At 42.4% G+C, this 23,661-nt stretch overlaps 1 protein-coding gene across 6 annotated transcripts in view; it reads right to left on the bottom strand.

Moving 5' to 3' along the window:
• The window catches only part of tbc1d4 (TBC1 domain family, member 4), a 37,038-nt gene that overhangs the window by 4,685 nt on the left and 8,692 nt on the right, over window positions 1–23,661 (bottom strand). Inside the window, exons 3-18 of one of the 6 annotated variants that reach the window (XM_077215597.1) lie at window positions 23,459–23,548; window positions 22,226–22,330; window positions 21,037–21,169; window positions 20,856–20,947; window positions 20,649–20,759; window positions 19,898–20,017; window positions 19,294–19,344; window positions 16,073–16,278; window positions 14,923–15,075; window positions 12,599–12,750; window positions 12,098–12,307; window positions 9,652–9,813; window positions 1,781–1,939; window positions 1,248–1,492; window positions 392–551; window positions 39–208 (exon numbers count right to left, since the gene is read on the bottom strand). In XM_077215597.1, coding sequence (XP_077071712.1) covers window positions 39–208; window positions 392–551; window positions 1,248–1,492; window positions 1,781–1,939; window positions 9,652–9,813; window positions 12,098–12,307; window positions 12,599–12,750; window positions 14,923–15,075; window positions 16,073–16,278; window positions 19,294–19,344; window positions 19,898–20,017; window positions 20,649–20,759; window positions 20,856–20,947; window positions 21,037–21,169; window positions 22,226–22,330; window positions 23,459–23,548 — 2,319 coding nt within the window. Of the gene's footprint in view, window positions 1–38; window positions 209–391; window positions 552–1,247; window positions 1,493–1,780; window positions 1,940–9,651; window positions 9,814–12,097; window positions 12,308–12,598; window positions 12,751–14,922; window positions 15,076–16,072; window positions 16,279–16,529; window positions 16,739–19,293; window positions 19,345–19,897; window positions 20,021–20,648; window positions 20,760–20,855; window positions 20,948–21,036; window positions 21,170–22,225; window positions 22,331–23,458; window positions 23,549–23,661 lie in introns of those variants that run through there. The other 5 variants (XM_077215596.1, XM_077215598.1, XM_077215599.1 and 2 more) reach the window with 5 other exon arrangements.

Below are 23,661 nucleotides of genomic sequence, written 5' to 3'. Positions count from 1 at the left end.
TATATGCAGGAATAAAGTTCATTCCATTTTAAATGTACCTTGGTGATCGTATCTTCCATTTGGCTGTGAGTGAGGGTGGGGATGGTGGATTTAAGGTAGTCCACGATACTTTCAAAGCCGTCACACTCCAGTATCTCCCCCTCGTGGTTGCTCAGCAAACACAGGGCCACCTTAAAGATCACCTCTGTGCCTTGGACAAACAGGAGGTCTGCCACAGAACACGCATACATGTACAAGAGTCAAAGGCTAAGCACTGGCTACAATACTTGACTTGTGTGTGAAATGCATGAATTTGAACACACAAGATCATTTCATGTTCCCCCTAACCCCATCACATACCCTACAATCGTTCAGGTCTGAATAAGCTAGTTACTCAGGAAGTGAAATATACCAAATATACGGGCAACAAAGCCGAGCGGGAACTGAGAGGCGAAGAGAGTGAGGAACCACGGTGCGGCATACAGGCTGGGGCAGATCTCGTGCTCCTCCAGGTGAGAGTACAGGTTACGGTGATAGTCATGCAGCAGACGGGACAGCTGGTACATCTGGATCTAAAGAGAGAGAGAAAGAAGAAAAAGTCCTCAATACTTACAGGTGTGACCTTTAAACAGGCTCAAACGCAACTAGCTGAGACTGCACTCACACAGGATTAAACATTGGCACATCTGATGATGAATAATTACTAACAGCTGAGGAGGAAATAGTGTGCAAGAGGTGGAGACGGCTGTTTGCATACCGATTGAGCAAATGTGCATTAAGTCATGTGTATTAAAAATACTCTGTTCTGATCGTTGTAACAATATTAGGATTTGAAATTTACAATCACTAAAAGAAAAGCACTAGTTTTTTTTTATTGTATTTCTTAAAATTGAAGGTGTGCTAGGTGACTTTCAATTTATGTTTCACTGGTCAATACATCAATGGCTTTAGATGTTATACTGACACCTGGTGGTGTGGAGGTAGCATTGTGCAAAAATGTTTCAAGGCTGATGACACTTCAAACATGTTTGGTTTTTTTTTATTTTATAAATGAAAGTGTCCGATAAAAATCTTGATGCAATAGGAAAAAATGTATATAACATTCAGTTCCACAAATTAGGACACATTGTTCTATACTCGTTCCATTATCTGACACAAAAACCAGTTCTGCTACATTTAACAATAGGCATAATCAGAGAAGCAAACATGCCAGTTCTGAAAGAAACCACAAACTAGTGAAATCTGACACTCTCTCACACACGGCGCACCTGCAGGGAGATCATGTCGGGACGGTACTGCCGGCGAATGCCCAGATCGTACATGAGGAACTTGAGGGTGTCGAAAGCCTGTTCCTCGCTCATATGCAACAGTAGCAAACCGGCCACAAAACTGATGCCCTGGCAGTAGCCCACCTCCGTGTCCAGCAGGGAGTAGGCCTTCAGGAGATTGTACAGAGACAGTTGTCCAGCTCCCAGCTGAGCACTGAAATACTGGTGTGTTGGGAATGTCCGGCCTGGAAAGGGGAACATCACTAACATCACTAATGTGCTGTGTCAAAAATAGAACTATTCTGATGTCCATGTGAATTTGCTGCAACAATATGAAAATATACAGTTGTATAGTCTGATTTGAGATTTTATAATTTTTGATAGTATTTTATGATATTTTCTGTCACATTTTATAGGTGATTTGACAATTAATAAACAAATAATATACAACTTTGAAATGCATTCCATGTATATAGTTTATCAGTATGCATATTGACCTATGAAAAACTGTACATGCTTGGTTTGATACAGACCGAGGTCGACCAGGATGGCGTGTTGCTGTGCTGTGAGCTGCTTGAGGAGATCCTGATAAGGCGTTTCAGGAGACTGCTGCCGCTGCGGCAGACGGTGATGTAGACGATACTGCTGGAAGAGGAGGAGCCACACCTCACCTCGCCGACTTTTGGGGACACCTACAGAACACACACATACAAACTAACTGAGGGAAATCTGAGCGTTATTTAGAAGAGCAAAACAATTTCATGATTATTTTAATCTACACAGCACAATTATATATATATATATATATATATATACACACACCGTCGTTCAAAAGTTTGGTATCGTAATATTTCCAATGTTTTTAAAAGAAGTCTCTTCTGCTCACCAAGGCTGCATTCATTTGATTAAAAATACAAAAATTAAAAGAGTAATATTGTTTTCTATGTGAATATATAGTAAAATGTAATTTATTCCTGTGATGGTGAAGCTGAATTTTCAGGATCATTACTCTAGTCTTCAGTGTCACATGATCCTTCAGAAATCATTCTAATATGATGATTTGATGCTCAAGAAATATTTCTCATTATTATCAATGTTGAAAACAGTCATTTACATTTTTATTTCAGGATTCTTTGATGAATAGAAAGTTCAAAAGAACAGCATTTATCTGAAATAGAATCTTTTGTAACATTAAACACTACCGTTTAAAAACGACTCGGTTACTAACGTAACCTCGGTTCCCTGAGAGGAGGGAACGAGTATTGCGTAAGTAGCTTACGCTATGGGAAAACTCCTTTTCTCGAGAATATTGAAGCCTTTATGTAAAACGCATTGCAGCTGCACAGCTGACAGCAATGAACGAAGGCAGCTCGGTCATTGGCTGTGCTGCGGCAACTTGCTCGAACCAATGACGGGGCGACTCTGAATGCGCGACCAATGAGCGCGCTTCGCGCCCGCGCGCGTCAGAGCCCGCCAAGATGGGCGTGGCCAAGAGCTATATATTGGGCGCCCCGTCATGAGAGTTCTTTAGGTTAAAACGACTGAAGCGAACTAACGAAGCACAAGCACGGCAGCTTACGCAATACTCGTTCCCTCCTCTCAGGGAACCGAGGTTACGTTAGTAACCGAGTCGTTCCCTTTCGAGAGGTCTCTCCTATTGCGTAAGTAGCTTACGCTATGGGAACACCATGCAAAACGCCGTGCGTGCTGAACTTCGCCTTATGATAGCCAGAGGCAGGTGCCTGAGCTAAAAAAGCAAAGTTATCATCCAACTAGCCGGCAGAGGCGAGCTTTATATGTGGGAAAGAATACAGAGCGGCTAGAAGGCGCTCAGTGTGACACAAGCACATACATAATCTAGATACGAACTCGTAGTTCAACTAGCATCATGCTGATAGTACATTGGAATGCAGTGTCGGGACCTGTAGGTTGTAGAACCTGATAAATGTGGACGGTGAGGCCCAGCCTGCCGCCGCACAAATATCCTCGATCGGTATCCCGCTCGACCATGCCCAGGAAGAAGCCACACTCCTGGTGGAGTGTGCTTTGACTCCCCAGGGGCATTGAAGTCCCTTAGCTTCATAAGCCAGCGCTATAGCTTCAACTATCCAGTGAGAGATTCTCTGCTTTGAAACGGCGGAACCTTTCGTACGGCCGCCAAAGCATACAAACAGTTGTTCTGTCTGTCTGAATAGGGCAGAACGCTCCAAATACACTCTGAGAGCCCTAACGGGGCAGAGTAGATTAGCGTCGTGTTCGTCTGCTGGGGACGATAGCGCAGTTAGGGAGATAACCTGTGCTCTGAAGGGAGTGGTGAGCACTTTAGGAATATACCCATGTTTCGGTCTAAGGACGACCCTGCAGTCGTTAGGTCCGAATTCTAGGCAGGCAGCGCTTGTCGAAAGCGCGTGCAGGTCGCCCACTCTCTTGACCGAGGCGAGTGCCAGCAAGAGCGCAGTCTTGAGCGAGAGCTGTTTAAGGTGCACGGTTCGGAGTGGTTCGAACGGAGGCCCTTTAAGAGCGTCTAGGACAGTAGCTAGGTCCCAGATCGGCACTGAGGGGGGGCGTGAAGGGTTCATCCTCCTAGCGCCCCTTAGGAAACGAATAATTAGGTCGTTTCTTCCCAATGGACGTTCCATTACAGGGTCGTGTGATGCTGTGATGGCCGCCACATATACTTTGAGCGTGGAGGGGGCGCGGCCCGCCTCCAGAAGCCCTTGTAGAAAAGCGAGTACGTTCGTAATCTCGCATGTTTCAGGGTTCAGGCCCTTGGCATTACACCAGACACTGAACACTTTCCATTTCTGGGCATATAAGCGTCTCGTGGAGGGCGCCCGCGCCTCAGCGATGGTTTTTAGTGCTCCGCTCGTGAGGTTCCTGGGAACCCGTTGAGGGGCCATGCATGAAGGGCCCACAGATCGGGGCGGGGATGAAATATCATCCCGTTGGCCTGACTGAGGAGGTCTGGCCTCAGTGGAATCGGCCGTGGTGCAGATTGCATTTGCATCAGATCTGGAAACCATGTTTGGTTCTTCCAGAGTGGGGCTATCAGCAGCACTGCGTTTTTCTCCTCTCTGACCCGACTGATGACCTGCGGTAGCATCGCGATCAGGGGAAAGGCATATAAGGGACGGCTCGGCCAGCTCTGGGCGAGCGCATCCATGCTTTTCGTGAAGAAAAGAGGGCAGTGCGCGTTCTCCTTGGAGGCGAAGAGGTCGATCTCCGCTTTGCCAAAGGTTTTCCATAACCAGTGAATCGTCAGCGGGTTGAGAGCCCATTCTCCTGGGAGAATTTTGTCTCTGGATAGCATGTCCGCCCCCTGGTTCAGGGCACCTGGCACATGTGCTGCTCTCAGCGAGCGCAAGTTGTGCTGGGACCATAAAATGAGTCTCCTGGCCATTGAATGCATGGAGCTCGACCTGAGTCCACCCTGGCGATTTATGTACGATACTACCGTCATGTTGTCCGTTCGGACCAAGACGTGTTCGTTTCTCAGCTGTGGGAGCAGGGCTCTGAGAGCCAAAGCGACCGCTTTCATTTCCAGACAGTTTATGTGTAGGCGCTTCTCCGGGTTTGACCAAAAGCCGGAGACAGGCCTGCCCTCGTAAAGGGCCCCCCAACCTATTTTGGAGGCATCTGTCGTTATCATCTTTCTCCTTGTGTTCACACCCAGACTCACGCCTGACTGGTACCAGTCGGCGGCTTTCCAGTGCGTCAGGGCTTTTATACAGCCGTGGTTCGCTCTGATTAAAAGGTGGCCCGAACGCCACGCGTGAGTAGGGACGCGGCTCTTGAGCCAGCGTTGGAGAGGGCGCATATGCAACAATCCTAGCTGGAGTACGGCCGATGCTGAGGCCATGAGACCGAGCATCCTCTGAAACCGCTTGACGGGGGCGAGCGCGCCCGCCCTGAATGATGTTGCAAGGCGCCGGATGGTGAGCGCGCGCTCTGATGAGAGACGCGCTGTCATTTGCATCGAGTCTAGAACTATTCCCAGGAAAGAAATCCTCTGGCTGGGAGATAGTATGCTTTTTGCAAAATTGATTCTTAGGCCCAGGCATTCTAAATGGCTGATAATCCAAGATCTGTGTGTTATTAACTGACTCTCTGATTGTGCTAGAATCAGCCAATCGTCGAGATAATTCAGTATTCGCACTCCCCTTCGCCTTAGAGGGGAAAGTGCTGCATCCATACATTTCGTGAATGTACGGGGAGCCAGGGACAGGCCGAACGGAAGTACTGTGTACTGGTACGACTGTCCCTCGAAAGCGAATCTCAGAAACGGCCTGTGATGAGGCGCTATTGGAATGTGAAAGTAAGCATCTTTCAGATCCACTGAGAGAAACCAATCTCCTGGGCGTACTTGCGCGAGGATATGCTTGGTTGTTAACATTCTGAACGAGCAAATCATTAGTGCTTTGTTCAGGTGTCTGAGATCTAGGATGGGGCGGAGACCGCCATCCTTTTTCGGGACGAGAAAATAGCGGCTGTAAAAACCTGCCTCACTCAGAGAGGGGGGAACAGTTTCCACAGCGCCCTTTTCTATTAGTTTGCGCACCTCGGTGCGTAGAACATGTGAGCACTCTTTTCTCACTTTAGTCTCGACCACAGTCGTAAAACGTGGTGGTCTGCGAGCGAACTGGAGCGAGTATCCGTGCTTTACTATATTCAATACCCATTTCGGCATATCTGGAATATTTTCCCATGCCGCTGCGTGTACAGATATGGGCTGAATACAGGCTAGGGGCGGGCCGCTGTGACGCAGGGACCCGGCCAGCGAATCGCCTGAGCTCATAGCTCTCAGAGGCGCGGGTGCGCGCTGAGCAGCTGAGTGAATGGGCGCGTGTGTGATTACAGCAGCGCGCGCTGTGTCTGTAAAACTCGCAGCCTGGGCTGGGGTTGTGTTTGACACTGTAAGGACAGTGTTTATAAGTGGGGGTGCATAAACAGTGGTAGGCACACGCGTCACTTTTATAATGTTTCCCGCTTTTACTGGGGATGAATTTATAACTGTGTGAACAGTGCTTGTGTGTAGTGGTGCGTACATGACCGTAGGCACGTGATCTACATTCATGGGGTGCGCAGCTTGAGCTGGGAATGAATTTGGCACTGTTTTGACAGTATCTGGGAATGCACACTTTGTGGACATGTGAACCCTTAGTGACACAGGCAGAAAAAGACTCTTTTTGTGTTTTCTGTGCATCGCCGTAAAAACGGCGTTTGTTTGCAGGTGAGCGAGCTCTGTGACTGGCCCATTGACTGCTGTATGAACATATCCAGCCGCCTGTAAGGGGACTGGGTAATGCTTGAGCTTTTGCAGAGAGAGTGGTCCGGCTTTTGCGAGACACGGACTCTCTCTTTTCATTCTTGTGGCTAGGACGGCTTTCAAGGCTCGGGGTTCAGCACAATCTTGGGCCGAGGACCCCGTCGCTCAGAAGGCGGCTTGCGGTTGTGAGAGCGCGAGCGGCGTCGAGCGTCAGCCTGAGGCGCGGGCTGAGAGGCGGTGGGGGCTGTTCTAGCCCGCTGCGGCTGCGGCGGCCTCTGTCTGCTCTGCGATGAGCTGGAGCGCTTGGGCAGGAAATGCCGCATAGCTTGTGAAGCATTCTGGGCCTCAGTGAAGCGTTCGGCGAAACCCTTAACCGCCGGTCCAAACAGCCCGCTGGTGGAGATAGGCGCGTCGAGAAATGGCGCCTTATCCGCGTCCTTCATCTCAGTCAGAGTCAACCACAGATGGCGCTCGAGAACAGTCAAATTAGCCATGGCACGGCCGATAGACTGGGCGGTGGCCTTCGTGGCTCGCAGGGCTATGTCAGTCGCGCTGCGTAGGTCCTTAAAGGCTTCGGGTTCGGGGCCAGACTCGTCCATAGAGCGGAGAAGCTTGGCTTGGAACACTTGAAGTACCGCCATAGAGTGAAGCGCTGATGCAGCTTGGCCGGCGGCGTCGTAGGCGCGACCGGCGAGAGCTGAAGTAGTGCGGCAGGGCTTCGAGGGGTGGGAAGCTTTGGCTTTCCATCCGGTGGTGGAGGGCGGGCAGAGATGATTGGCCACGGCCTCCTCGAGGGGCGGTGTTCCCTCGTAGCCTCTTTCCTTCGCGCCGTCCACAGAGGAGAGCGAGGAAGAAAAAGAAGGCTTTAGGCGCGCAGAGTGGGGGGCTTTCCACGACTTGGTGAGTTCGTCGTGAACTTCCGGGAAGAAGGGAGAAGGCCTTTGCCGAGGGGCCTGCTGGCGCCCCTGCAGAAACCACTCATCCAGTCGGCTCCGGGTTGGTTCTTCGGGAGAAGACCAATCGAGCCCGAGGTCTTCCACGGCCTTAGAGAGAACACGGATAATCTCGCTATCCATGGTGGAGCCCCCGCTCGCGCTAGCTAGCGTCGACGGGGCGGGGTCGAGAGTGGAGCCCGGCCAGTCGTCCGATGCAGCGTCGATTGACAAGCTGTCATCCATTCCCCCGTCGTCCTCGGACGCGCCGAAAGTCACAAGGCCCACCGCTCTGCTAGAGGGGTGTGGGTCCGGCTGGGTGAACTGAACCGGCGGTGGGGAAGGCAAGAGCGGCGGTGAAGCACGCGGAGACTGGCTCGGCGTGACGTCACTGAGCTCAGGTTCAGGAAGCCTCTGTGAGCGGCGCTTTTTCTTAGTGCGCGGCTCGAACAGAGGGATGGCGGCGATGGGCTCGCTCACGGCGAAAGCGGCGAGGCGAGCCCGCAGTGCGGAGAGACCCAGGTCGTCACATTCGGGGCATCCGCCCTTGGTCAAAGCAGCTTCTGCGTGGTCCCGGCCCAGGCAGCGAGCGCAGATGATGTGACGATCCCCGTCCGGGAGAAGGTCTCTGCACGACGCGCAGGAAGGCATTTGAAACAACGCCTTGGAAAAATTGCTCTTTTACAAGTGTCGCAGAGCGAACAGATGTAAATACTTGCGTGAGCAGTACGCCGGATGGCTCAGTAGGATCGCGTTAGAAGGCGGCTGAAGGTGCCGACGTCCTCGTAGCAAATCCCGCTGGTATGCTTTTCGACGGCGAAGCTTCAATAATCCGGAGGATCCAGCGAAGAAGGTGTTCGCTGAAGGAGATTAAATCTAAAGAACTCTCATGACGGGCGCCCAATATATAGCTCTTGGCCACGCCCATCTTGGCGGGCTCTGACGCGCGCGGGCGCGAAGCGCGCTCATTGGTCGCGCATTCAGAGTCGCCCCGTCATTGGTTCGAGCAAGTTGCCGCAGCACAGCCAATGACCGAGCTGCCTTCGTTCATTGCTGTCAGCTGTGCAGCTGCAATGCGTTTTACATAAAGACTTCAATATTCTCGAGAAAAGGAGTTTTCCCATAGCGTAAGCTACTTACGCAATAGGAGAGACCTCTCGAAAGGGAACTTTGGGGTCAGTAAGAATTTTTATTTTATTTTTGGGGGGAAATGAATAAAATAAATAAATACTTTTATTCATCAAGGAGGAATTAAATTGATCAAAAGTGACAGTAAAGACATTTATAATGTTACAAAAGATTATATTTCAAATAAATGCTGTTGTTTTTAACTTTCTGTTCATCAAAGAATCCTAAAAAATGGTACCCAACTGTTTTCAACATTGATAATAATCATAAATGTTTCTTGAGCATCAAATCATCATATTAGAATGATTTCTGAAGGATCATCGAAAAAAGTTATTTTAAATTATAATAATATTTCACAATATTACTGCTTTTACTGTTTTAGTTGTATTTTTAATTAAATAAATACAGCATTGGTGAGCATAAGTGACTTCTTTTAAAAGCATAAAAAATCATACCGATCCCAATCTTTTGAACGGCATAGTATATGTGTGTGTGACGAGCAGGACGAGGCTGAGGGCTGTTCTCCCACACACACACATATATACACTGCCGTTCAAAAGTTTGGGATCGGTACGATATATATATATATATATATATATATTTGAAAGAAGTATCTTGTGCTCACCCAGGCTGCATTTATTTGATAAAAAATACAGTAAAAACATAAATACTAATATAAATATTAATATGAATACAATTTCAAATAACCTCTTTTATTTTATTCTATTTTAAAATGTAATTTATTCCTGTGATGGTGAAGCTGAATTTTCAGCATCATTACTCCAGTCTTCAGTGTCACATGGTCTTTCAGAAATAATTCTAATATGCTGATTTGGTGCTCATTAAACATTTCTTATTATTAATGTTGAAACCAGTTGATAAAAAATGTTTTCAAGATTCTTTGGTGAATAGAAAGTTCAAAAGAACAACATTTAAAATATTTTGTACAATGTAAACATTTTTTTACTGCCCCCCAAACTTTTGAACGCTACTGTAAGTATTTCTGTAACAAGTGTAACAACAAAAGATGTAGAGTAGCACGCCAGAGACCAGAATATCTGAAGTTAACAGTTTTTACCCTGGCAGACAGCACTGTTGATCTCTTCTTTGTCCCATTGTACTTTAGTGCGGCAGGGGCTGCTCAACTTCCTGTCCCACAGGGCCTGCAAATCTTTGGAGCACTGACACACTTCCTGGTAGTCCAGCTTCATTTTACGAATGTGTAATTCATCACGGCTGGCTGCAGGGTGAGAAAGCTGTTTAGCATTCATTTATTCAGACTAACATCAGAACAACTAGTAATTAATACAGTATATTGCTTTTATATTCTATATAACTGGTTCTCAATTTGTGGATTGTGACCCAAAAATGTGGACAGAAAGGGGAAATATGCTAAATGCAATTTTCTTACATTAAAATTAATTCATATTTTTAAAATAATATTGTATCAGTTTATGATTTATAAAATGTCATTCATCATATTTTAAGAACAGATTACAATAATATACTGTATGTTCTTAAAACAATTCATATAAAAAAATGCCATTAATCAGATATTTAAATAACATTTATTAGCAATTTGCGCTAGTTTGCTACTTGATATTCAATGTAAAATATGGGTCCACATGCAAAACCAGTGGAGAGCCATACATCAAAGTCATGCATACAATAATTTAATAAGTTTCTGTTTGAAAAAATAAAAGTGCCTTTACAGCAGTGCATGTAGAAGCAGGCAAGCGCACATCACTGTCAATAAAATGTAGCATGCTGCTGACAGATCGAGGAATATTAAGCACTCTCCATTTCCATAGCAACTTCAGACAATGTTCAAAGTATACCAAGTCATGGCATGGCCTTTTACAGTAACCTTAAAGCATCACAACACATTTGTACTATCCAATATAAAAGCATAATATGTACAGATGAATAAGAGAACGGTGCTCTGTTAGACTCCAAATTAATGCAACTCTGCAACTATTGCACTCGACAGGAGAAAATTATATCTTTATTTTGTTTATGGGCACTGGAGAACATGTAGCTATCTGCCTCATGCTGATTTGTATACTACATTGCAGCCAAACAATGATATCATGCCAACAACTGCCTAAAGTTCAGCCTGTTCAGGCAAGATGTCAATGCCATGGCTGTATTTTCTTACCTTCTACAATGACATGTTCATTCAGTTCGGCCCATCCAAGAGCACACAAAAACAGACAGAAAACATCAAAAGTAAAAGGGTAGAGGAAGCGACTTGAGTCTCATGCGTGATTCAGTTTGGCCAACAGAGGGCAATGTTTCACATTCTTTTTACTTTGCTCTTCCAAAGCAAAGTTGAAAATACACAATATTAAACTTTCATAATGTGTTAAAGAGATTGAAATACTGACATTATTAAACTATTCTGAAAGACTAGATCTACATATGTAGCCCAGAGGTCACAGAACTGAAAGTGCACTCTTAAAGAACGTGAACGTCATCCAGACATTCCCACCTATAATTAACTTTGCTCCGGAATGTAAAATAGAGGCAGTGACACTTGCCCCTCTTAAAATAAGACCATGGCAAATACAACAGTCTAATCAGAGTGGCAGGAATAAAAACACTCCCTCTCCTCTGACTCCACAATGTACCATGAACACTGGACTACTCCTGAAGGTTTACATTTTTATGCATTTGGCAGACACTTTCAGTCAACTTGACTCACATTGCGACTGACTTGTTCATACATTAGGTTTATTTTATCAGTGCATGCATTCCCTGGGAATCAAACCTATGACATTAACCTTGTCAGTGCAATGCTCTACTGTTTGAGCTACTGGAAATATTTTAGTTCACCTAAAAATTTTATTTTGCCTATTATTTACCAACCCCTATCTTGTTCCAAACCTGTATGACTGACTTTCTGTTGAGCAGCACAAAGGAAATGTTTTAAGTTCTCTAAGCCTATAAATCTTAAGATCTATTTAATATATCTAAGCCAGTGTTGTTTTAGTATTATTTATAAACTATACTATTATATTATTTAGATAGATACATCAGATATTAAGTTATGCAAGCCAGGCCTAAAATCAGTCTTGCTGGTCAGAGTGGTTTTATAAGTTTAAAAAGGCACTACAAAAATGTCATACAATAGCTTTTTCATGCATGCACATTTTCAAACTTGGTGTACCATGTGTTTTTCACACAAACCTACCACATGGTTTCAGAAGAATTAGAATATAGCACACAAGTTCTATGGTTCACGTTTATGGGGATTTGAGGGTGTGTTTTTTTTTTTTGGAAGCCCCTGGTGACCCCTCCATTCATTATTTGGAAAAAAGCTGGATACACAAAATTTCTCCTATTGTGTTAAATTATAAAAGTTAAATTATAAGAGAGAGAGAGAGAGAGAGAGAGAGAGAGAGAGAGAGAGAGAGAGAGAGAGAGAGAGAGAGAGAGAGAGAGAGAGAGAGAGAGAGAGAGAGAGAGAGAGAGAGAGAGAGAGAGAGAGAGAGAGAGAGAGAGAGACAAGTAGAAACACTAACCCTCCAGGCGCTGGTTCTCTTTCTCCATGCGGATGAGCAAAATCTGTTGGTGGATGGCTTTCTTCCACAGGGCCCTGTAGTCAGCTGGGCAGCGCCGGCCCTTCTCTCCACCAAAGCCCTCCTCTGGGGACATAGGGCTGGCCTGAGGGTCTTGATCCTGGTTCAAAGCCCGAGGAAGAAGTGGCAGCAGCTCCCGGCCATCCATGTGGTCTAGAAAACAGCAGATGCTGACCAAAATGTCTAAGATCCATGCTCAAATGGCATGAAAAGACAAAGTGATTTAAGGAATGGAGTACTATGCATTTGCCTGACAAAAAAAAAACTTTTAGGGTGTTTCTTTTTCTTGAATCTCAGTAAAATGGAGAATTATCTTGAAGTTCAAAAGCATGCAGAACAATGATTTATACTGCAGTGTTGACTATAAATAGACTGCTGGGAGAACAGGGTGTAATGTTGCACCTGTCTGCTTGTCTGTGCGTACGCTCAAGCATGTGTACCCACCCAGGTTATGCATAGAAGCAGAGGGTTTGTTCATGGGTGACGCCACCCTCAGGAAAATCTTCTGGCGCCAAGAAACTCTGCGTGGAGGCACCAAGGTCAAAGAATCGGTGCTACAGCCAGACAGAGACCTCTTCCTGCACTCCCCATTACCACTGCAGGCAAACAAAACAACACATGCTTATTCAAATAAGACAGACCGACATTTTTTTACCATGTGCTCTCAATACAGGTGGCCAAACCAGTTATAAGCTAAAAACAACATACATTTATGTAACAAGTTCATTCAGCAAAAGCTCATAAGCAATAAGAAGCAGAGCGTTTAGAGGTTCATTATAGATGTTAATAAGTTTCATGCATAAGCTACATAAAACACAGATTACCTGTTTAGAGGAATGAGAAGAGCTATTAGGAAGTGAACAGAATGAAGAATAACTGAATAATGCATTGCACACAAAAACTTTGTGCAACATATGACTCAATACATGTACAAAAACAAAGAAAACAATCTTACAATATTATCGTTTTTACTGTAATCAAATAATTACAGTATGAAACTGAAGTTTAATACTCAGAATTAGGGTTTATATTAACTTTAAAAGCTGAAAAAGATAAGACATCTTTCAAGGCATTCCAAATCTAAGAAGCTTTATAGATCAATATCAGAAGCAGGAACAAGGCCTGCTTAAAGTCTAATCAAATCTGTTTTATCCCCCAGGTCTCTGTCTATTTTCCCTGTTCCCATCTCTTTGCTTAGTTACCACAGCAATACACAAGCAACAGCAAGGACAATACAGACGGAGTTAATGAACGCGTGAAACGGGGTTGAATGTTATGCATTAACCCTGGACCAACCCTGACCGCCGCTCAACAGACAGGTGTTCTCCACATCCAATTATAAAAGACAGCTGGTGAAAATCAACATACAAAGAGGAGGACCCTCTCTACAATTTGTACAAAACAGAGCAGGGCCAAGGAAGTGACATTTTAAATATCTCCTCCTTTCAGAGCATTGGATCATTACAGCCCGCTATTTCCAAAAAAATGAAGGGCGAATACACATCAAGGAACATCATTTATCAGTGATCCCAAGTTAGCTGTTGTTCAGATGAAGGAGAACTCATAGTTCAACTATTATTGTCCTGTATAGAAACCCTTGAGAGAGGGTCTATATTTCACACATCTACTATTCTAATACACTCACCCTTGATCCTTTAAATTCTACTTAATAGCGTTAATGACAGGAGCTTTGTTAAAAGGATAGTTCTCTAGAATAATTTACTAACCCTCGTTCCAAACCTATGACTGTCTTCTGTGGAATATAAAAGAAGATATTATGAGAAATGCATCAATGTTTTTTTTTAAAGATAATGGTAAACAATACTGTTTGTTTACCAACATTTTTTAAAATATGTTCTTTTGTGTTCTGCAGAAGTCAGTCATACAGGTTTGGAATTACATGAAAATGTATAAACAAAGGCTTTTGCACTGGTTAGTAATAGGAACTCAGTTATAGGAACTAGCCACCAGTGCGGTCCCCAGAGAAACTACATTTTCACCGAGGGCCATTTTACTGACACAGACAGTCACTTCCATCCTGTCGCTCTGGCTGTTGTGCGGGATGCGGGATCATAAAACTGGTTTAAGATGGTCTCCCAGCCTGGATAAGCTGGTCTAGCTGGTTGACAAGCTGGTCTTTAATCCCAAAACCACTCTAAAATCAGCCTGACCAGCAAGACTATGATTTTAAGCCTGCTTTAACTGAATATCTGATATATCTATTCTGAACTATTTCTAAACTATTTACAAAAAAGAATCAGGTCTGGTACAAAAATCAGTCGGCTAAAAAGAGAAATCAAAACACCAAAGATGAACTAAAGATCATCGCAATTGTTCAAACCAACCTGGCAATGCCTTTTCTCTTAAAAAGGAATTCTGAAATTATTATCCAACATAAAATAACATAAGTTATTCTCAATATTTAAGCACAATATATTCTCAATATTTAAGCACTATAGAGTACAAATGAGAAGAAAGTTCTGTGACAGTTGATGGATGCAATATAGATGATAAACACTTTTGTTTACCACTAGTTAGTAAAGACGCCAACATGCAATTGAGGTTTAGCATCCCTCTTGTCCATTGGACAATGACAAAGTCCAACAATGTTGACACAAAGAGAGAGTAAGTTACAGAAGTGGTTCTCCTTAACTGACGACACAGTGACTGAAGCCTTTGGGTTAAGAAACAGACAGGTGCAGAGAAGGCCGCTATCAGCTCGAACCTCAGGCACCCCCGGGGGAAACGAGATCGACGCCACCTCTCACCTCTTAAGACTCCCGCTGTCCGACAGAGAGGCCAGTGAGCCAAGGGAGCCCTGGTAAAAGCTTTTCAGGAAAGTGGGGGTGTGGAAGGAGGACGAGAGACTGAAGTAGGAGTCACTCTCAGAGACACTGCGCGCTCTTGAGATACCAACAGTGCTGAGGGAGCCGAAACATAAAAGGCCCACGACAAATACACATTTCATTACAGAGGTCCAAACACGGCCATGGAACCACAATCTAGAACACATGAGCGCTTCTGGGTAGATGAAAGATCATAAAAATTTTAGGTTTTGCCTGATTACTGGAGAATTTTTTACTGTTACTTTTGTAAATGCTGAAAAAGTAAAAGCTATGACAAAAATACATATCAGAAGCATATTATCATTTTACCTATATTAAATCTATGAGATATATAAGTGTGTGTGTGTGTGTGTGTGTGTGTGTGTGTGTGTGTGTGTGTGTGTGTGTGTGTGTGTGTGTGTGTGTGTGTGTGTGTGTGTGTGTGTGTGTGTGTGTGTGTGTATATGTATCTGTATTTAAAGTGATTAAAAATTCCTTACACTATAAAACAAGAGCCATCAATTGAATGTCTTGATATAGCACAATTACTTATTTTTTAGAAATGAATGCCAATTACCAATTTTAGCCCCCTGACCTATATATTTAATTCCTAAATAACATTAAGACTCAATTATATTCTGTCCTCATTTGGGGGAAATTCTCAGTAAAGGCTGATACTGGTTAAATGAACTGGCATATAATATAATTAATTTGAATAATTTTCAAACAACTGACATACCCCATCAATAAAATGTTGATTCATTAAAATAACCAAAATACTGTAGTTCACAAAATTCAACAATAAAAATCATAGGCATCACATTGTCTAGATTTAGTAATTTTCTAAATGATTTGAATTAGTGCTAAATCCAACAATACACAGACATGCAACATGCACTCTTGTCCATGTAAGCATTCATGCTAAAATTAGAGTGTATATGTATTAATGAATATTTATGATTTAAATAAACACAAGCGGTTTTCAGCACATCAGCACATTGCTGTGACTGTCTATACATCATATGACTGTTGAACAACAGAAGTAAAGATAATGGCTTTATCACATGAGAGCAAACAGGAAGTAATGCATTACCTGCTCTGCAGCAGCTCTGGGGCCAAAGACTGTTGCCGGCGCAGTGGAGCCTTACAGGCCTGGGAGGAAACCTCAGTGAAGGAGATCTTCTTCTTGATAGGCGTGTGGCTGAAGGTGTGTGCCCGGCGACGGAACTGCGGGGCATCTGGGTCGTCCTCAAGGTAACTGGGTGGAGTACCAGGTGGGGAGTCACCAGGAGAGTCGCCCTGCAGGGTGAGCAGATATTAAACCGGGTCAGCGATGAGTTGAACCCAACAATCTTAGACGATGAGACTATATTTAATGTCAGACAACTCAGCTTATCAATGAGTCAAACCTCAAATTCAACAAGGATCAATCCCAGACAAAAACAAGCAATTTACTGAGATATGAATGTACAACCTTCAAATTTCAGACAAAGCAAAGTAAAACAACTGACTTGACACCAGCTACATCAAACTATTGATTCTGAACTCACTCAGCATTTTCCCTCTCCCCGTCCAGTCTCGTTCGCTTCCCCAGTCAGAAATGGCTGTGTTGGCGGTAGAGTGACTGCACACTTTGTGATCTATTGTATGTTAATAGTCTGTCACAGAGCCACATCACACACACATGAGCCGTTGAAGGTGGACCGCAGCACAATGGAGGTTTTTGGCTGCTGTTTACTGTGATGGCTATAGGAAGGGTCTCTCTCTGGCTCTCTTCCTCGCTCTGTTTCCTGTCCTTGTGTTATGGCAGTTCCTGAACCCATGCTCTCCTGTAAGTCAGTACACAGCAGGGCCAGGAAACCAGTAACGGCTGCACAAAGCTCTCTCTCCTTTCACTCGCACAAATCACAAACCCTGTCCTGTTCCTTCGCCTGCCTACAGCTAAATTTGGGAAAAACAAATGATCCAAACAATATAATAGCTCTCTTGGCATGGTAATACAGAGGGAACGGGAGCCTTCAAACAGCGCAAGATTTGATCGATTCTGAGAAATAGTATTAGCATAATTTGTTTACAGATGCTACTTAATTTGTATACAAAATTATTTTGTAGCATTTTTGTTTTGCACACATTTTGCACAATGAATCTCCGTGATTTTCCCAGTTGTTTGAGATTTCTGAATAAGGATTGTAAAAAAGAAAACAGAGGAAAATTCACTCACATACCCATTACTATGGCTTGCAACTGCAAGCAAGTTTTAAAGGAGACTTATTATGCAAAATTCACTTTTAAATGGTGCTTGAACATAAAAACCAGTGTGTGTACAAAACCACCATATAATGGTAAAAATCCACTCACCACTCTTTTTTAATCCCCATAAACTCTCTCAGAACAAGCCATTTGCAGATTTTAGCCGTGTGACATCACATGAGCTTAGGCCTCACCCATGACCACTGACAGACTTCAAAGCCATATCAGTCTAAACTTCTGATGTATGGTTTTTCCCTATTAGCATATACCCTGCCCTGAGTGAGCTGTACACACACCGCCATGTTTATCTCCTCACCAGAGCATTTAACAGCAGCATTCAAGTATTCTTACTAAAGTTATTCAGTCAAGAGCAGTGAGTGATTTTCTGATTTTCTTTTCTTGTTTGATTCACATTAACAGCAGATATAGCAGTAAGTTATGCATATTATGCTGCTTCCACTTTAATACACAGATCTAATATACAGATTTCTTTCCCTTCTGTTTACATTCACAGACATAACCACCTGTGTTGATGTGATATGAACTTTGTGTGTTTTTGACATAACCTTGTGTGTATTTGACAGTTTAAGCGCAATAAGATGTGAAAGAGAACTAAGTTTAATACTCATGGGACATGCTGTCTGACATCCAGCTCTCTGTGCGTGTACTTCAGATGCATGCGCATCAAAAACCATACATCAGAAGTTTAGACTGATATGGCTTTAAAACGCATGCAGATAATAAACTTTCATGATGATGAAGAACTGCAATGCCAAGTGACCATGATAGAGATAATCAAAACAAAACAGATGTTTTAGTTTTTGGCAGACTATCGGAGGCACACGCTGTAAAGGCTCTGCCCTCTTCTGGAAAGTGGGGTGGGGAGCAGCAGCTCACTTGCATTTAAAGATACATGAACCAAAAACAGCATGTTTTTCCTTCCACTCAAAAATGGCCATTTACAACAAGGTATAATAAATGATCTGTGGGGTATTTTGAGCTGAAACTTCAGACGCATTCTGGGGACACCCGAGACTTACATTACATCTTGTAAAAAGGGGCATAATATGTCCCCTTTAAGCAATATTTAATCACATAAATATTTTAGAGCAGAGCATGACTAGACAAATGGATATTCACTACATAAACTTCATAATACATACAAGACCATAAACTTTCCTGATATTTCCTGGTTTTCCATGACCTTGAGAACCCTGTATTTATTTTATTTTGGTTCATTATTATTTTATTTCATTCAATTAATTTTGCAACCAGTTCTTTTAGTGTTTTCACTGTTATTTTTCGTTAATTCTTTAATTTAATTTTACAAAATGGTTTAAAAAAAAATCTCAAAACATCTTTTATTCCACAGAAGAAAAAAGTAATTTTGAACAACATGAGTGTGAGTAAAGGATAACAGATTTTTAGATCAGATTTAACAGATAAAAATATCCTTTTTGGGTGAACTATGCATTTAAATCAATCATTCTCATTGTTTTAGAGTAGACTCACTATATGATGATAACTCTATTGGAGCTACTGTATTCTCAGAATTGATTCACAGTACACAGAGAACATGGAAGAGAGCCATGAGTAAGGAACTGTTAGATTGTAACATGTTATTGAGAGTTTAATTTTAAGCATGAGAGAAGGCTGCTCACATTGACAGTGCCTCTGAGGCCAAGGTTCGGACCCTGTGGGAAGGTAGAGCTGACTGATTTGTATCCCATGGAGTCCAGAGACCCCGTCTTACCATCACACACACCTCACATTTCACACCCCACCAAGACAGAGAGGTGGACAGGGTCAAAACAAGCCAACCCAAACAAGTGAGACCCCCTGATGAGACGGACAGGCCAGCTTGTATCATATTACTCATGCTGATGCTTAAGAACATGTAGTGTATTATAACGCATTGGTATTATGTGGTGAATGCATGTGGTGGTAACTGACACCACAGAGGCATGCTTGCTCGCAGGGGCGGAACAGAGATGTGATTCTTGGCAGGGAGAGAATAAGAGCTGGGGTTAAAATGACAGTATTCACGTGTTGTGTGATACTCACGCGGTCAAAGCTTCCCATGCTGCCCAGACGCATTCGCATACGGTTGGCTCCCTGGGGAAGAAATTAAGCAACTTGAATGTCAGAATTTACATCTACACAGACTTTTTGAATAATGAATAAAATGAATAAAATAAAAATTCTGTTATCCTTTAATCAACATGTCATTCATCATCACAAACCTATGATTTCAGTCTTTCATGGAACACAAAAGAAGATATGTAGAGTTTGAAGTATTTTAATGCTGCTCTTTTCCATGTATCAAAAGCAGATAGTGACCATCCAAAAAGGATCTTAATTTGAGCTTCAAGAAAGAAAGAAATTCATACAGGTCTGGAACAACATGAGGGTGAGTAAATGACAGAAGGTTAATTTTTTAGTTAACTGTCCCTTTAACTGAACACAGACGTCTAATGGAGAATTCAGGCTTAGCTGGTCTTTATCATTATGCAATGATATTGCTTTGTGAGTAAATACAGCAGATGGTTGAGTTATTATAGTACTGTACAAAAAACAAAGGTATTATTCATAGTACAAGGGTCGGTAAATGGGTCAGTCCCCATTCATAGACCAGTAAGACAAAGACGGGCAACACACACACACATACCCGTGAGAAGATGTTCTCCAGGGAGCTCGTCAAAGAACTCCGGGCTTTGTTCTTCAACAAGTCCAGTTTATTGCGGCCCGCACTGGAGTTATCAGAGGTCAGAGTGCTGCCAGAAGCATTCTGCTGTGACACAAAGGAATAAAAAGGAGCAAATAAGTGAGAATGAATGCCCTGTACGATTAGACAGTTTTTTCTGAGGAATGCATGTTCTGCACTTGGTGACATTTCACTTAATAGATTTTAAAATGATGGAAGCAAGACCACCAGGTATCAGGGATAAATCGGCCTTTGTCTAAACCAACACTCTGTCACAGTATCCAAAAGAGCTTAAAGCACAGATTTAGCACATTGGAAGCCTTGCCAACTATGACTTTCTCAGCAAACCATTGTTTTCACTGCAAAGTTCAAAGGGTAATCGTTGTTTCCATGGTACCTTTTAAAAATTGTCTGCATGTCTGTATATATACACACATTTTATATATATATATATATATAAGTAAATGGGGATCTATTTGTTTTCATTTCAACTTTAAAAGCTAGATGAGAGAAATGTTAACAGAGGTGAACTACTCTGAAAACTTACAGTCTTACACATGTTCAGAAAGGCACCTGCATTCATTCAGGTGCTCTGTAATCTCTAGTTTTATTCTGATGACTCTTCAACCTGTCTTATCCTATTAGAGGGAGGTCACATTTTCGTGACTTTGCAAGGCGGTGTGGGTGGACGAAGTAAATGGTGCATTTTTGCTACCTGTGAGACCTCTCCAATATGAACATGAGATTTCTGCTTGGTCTCACACAACTGTCGGAGGTGAAGAATCACAAGCTCGTTTTCTTCATGATCAGATGCTGGCTTCATTTTCTAATGCGTGAGAAAACAAACTAAATATACAATAGAGAATTGGAATGAAATGATATTTAGTTACTTTGTTTTCAAAATTTCTCCTGGTTTGCCTACCTGCACCCGTTCGAATATGTTGACCTGCTCGTTGTCGCTCAGTTGTGACAGGTACTTCTGAATGGCTAGTTTCGCCCTGGGAGGATACAAGCCTGGGACATTGAGAGAGACACACACTGGAATATTGTGCTAAAACTGAGTCGAGTACATTGAGTGAGTTGATGGAAGCTGATGGCTTTACCTTCAATTCTCTCGCAGAGCTTGTGCAAGTCGTGCATTGGACAAGCCTCACACAGTTTGATTTGGTTCTTGGAGCTCTCCATAGCTGCTGCTGTGGTAAAGGCTTGTTTTAGGGTGAGCATTACTTCATCCACCTAAGAAAAGCATTTGACATAAAATTAAAGTAAAAAAATAAAATAAAATAAAAATTCACCTTTAAAAGAATATTCTTGTTCAAACTTGGTCAAAATTCTTGGTCAAAATTAATATATATTTTGACTACACAAGTCTTAGGCAAGTCATACTGGAGGATTTAAAAACAGAAATATGAAGCCTGTATTTTTTATAAAAAAATATATATTTTTTGATTTGTGAAATCCTCAATTATCATTTTGAATGATCATAACCTTTCCACACAAATTAACATCTGGTTATTCATTTATGATGCATATCATGTGCTTGTTATGGCCATGAAATGAGTTGAAAGATTATATTACTGTATATTTTTTGCTCAGATAAAATTTGTAAGTTGTAGCATATACTGCTTAAGAATTATGTTTACACTTTTGGCAAAACAGTTTCATATTTTAAACATTTATTTATGGTGCTGTACATTCAGTCAAAACATTTCATTATTTTTTTTTAGGTAATCGACAGCAAAGCGTCCATATAGACCAAAAACAAGGAAAAACCTTGATGTTTGCATTTCAGTTGTACTATATGAAGTTTTATGCAACAAAGTTCGGGAGGACCACGTTCAGGTAATCAACCAATCAGCACAAGAGGAAGCCGGTATAAAAATAGCCTTCCCTCACCTCTGTCCCATGACAGTTTCACAGCATCCCTCCACCACCCCATCACCTCACTCTTTCGGCTGGTTTCTATCCCAGTAAAGGGGGGAGTACTCTACGTTTGGGACAAGTTTCGAGCTCGGAGCCCTCTCCCAGACAGCACGCCAGATATGCATAAATTACTACATCTGATTTCATGTACGTGTGAACTTGTGAAGAGACCTTATCTGTACATCGTATGCAAAAACACAGGTCTAATCCTATTCATTCTCTGGGTGGCATTCAGTTGGCAGAGATATCAGCGTGCTAAAGGTAATGTCCACAAGATAGGCAAGGCAGAGTCATTGTTTCCATTGTACCTTAGGATGAATAATTAATCAGTGTGGTGACAACAGGTGCTGCAAGCAGGTCAGGACTCACCAGAGACTCACTAGCGCACTGGAACACGTAACACACATACTGGGCTGGGCCAGACTCCTCCACATCCCGACAAATAAAGCCAAAGTGATCTGTCTGTTTAACACCCTGCGGGCACAAGAAATTACATCCATAAAAGACTAACAGACATTCAGGTCTGCAAGTCACAGTGACACACAACATGTAAAAATTAATTTCTTACAACAAATTATTCTACCTCTGAATTCTGATAGGAAGAAAGTGTGATTACACATCAACTGAATTTTATATTAATGCTCCACCTTGTAGATATTAATATTGGTAATAAGGAGAATTTTTCTATGTATCCTTTATAATATTTCTGTTGCTGTCATTTTATGAAACCAATAAGCACTTAATCAAAATTGAAGTTTTTTGGCTTTTAGAATGAATATGTTAGCCTTACTGTTATCTATAAGCTAGTGTTCTCCAAAACAATGCCAAAATTCCCATTTAGAAGATATAAGCCTTTAAAACTTAAGTCTCCTCACTTTCACCCAATATGAATCAATGATTTTGATGACATCATGCAGCACTTGTAGTTTCTCAGATTTTCTGTCCAATCAAATGCTTATAAATGCTCATTTAGAAGCATCCCACCCTCTACATTATAAATAGCTGCTGAAGCTGGGCTAAAATCAGTCACTTGTTCACACATTTACCATTTTGTACATGATTAACGGCTTTACTGAGCTGTGATATAAACAAAACGCTATTGGCTATTTTTAAAAAGGGGAGGAGCTGCTCAATATGTCCCGCCCTGTCTTAATGTTTCTCTGGAAATTACGTCAACACATTTAATAATGCTGCGCCCTTTAAGGATGAGCATTACAAAAATAAAAATCAATGACGCGTAGTGTTGTTCCTAAAACACCCCTTAACTACAGTAAAATCACTTAACTCATGACCTTGTCCTTGAGTGACTTATTGCCTTAATATTCAAATCACTGTCCTGTTATACACATGCAAAACATGCACTTTTATCGTAAGACATAGACAACAGTAAGAAATATGGCAGTTTGAAAGGTCTTTTTATAAGAACATCAATATATGACAAAAAAAATATATAAATATTCTAAATTAGTACAAAACCACATGTCAGTTGCTTGGTACTTGTTTTGAATAGCACTGTGTGACAACATATGGTGACATTAAATATGAAACGTACAAAGAGCTTATCTCTAAAACCAAACAAACCTAATCCTTTCACACACAGACCTGTGAACAGGACGAGATGTCCTTAAAATTCTTCTCCAGAACCACAGTTTTGGTTTCAGGGCTAATGAGATTCACTTCAAACCGCCCAACCTGCACACACACAAAAAAAAAAGCCGTTTGATAGCATATTTTGTTTATTGAGAAGCAGTAGGAATGAAAACACAAATATCAAGCTAAATGCCTGATAACTGATAACTCAGCTC

The sequence above is a fragment of the Siphateles boraxobius genome, unplaced genomic scaffold (assembly GCF_051911475.1).
Source record: "Siphateles boraxobius isolate OS27281-9 unplaced genomic scaffold, OSU_SipBor_1 7, whole genome shotgun sequence".
Lineage (NCBI taxonomy): Eukaryota > Metazoa > Chordata > Actinopteri > Cypriniformes > Leuciscidae > Siphateles > Siphateles boraxobius.
The sequence above is the reverse complement of the archived record's forward strand: the minus strand, read 5'-3'. Positions and strand labels throughout refer to the sequence as shown.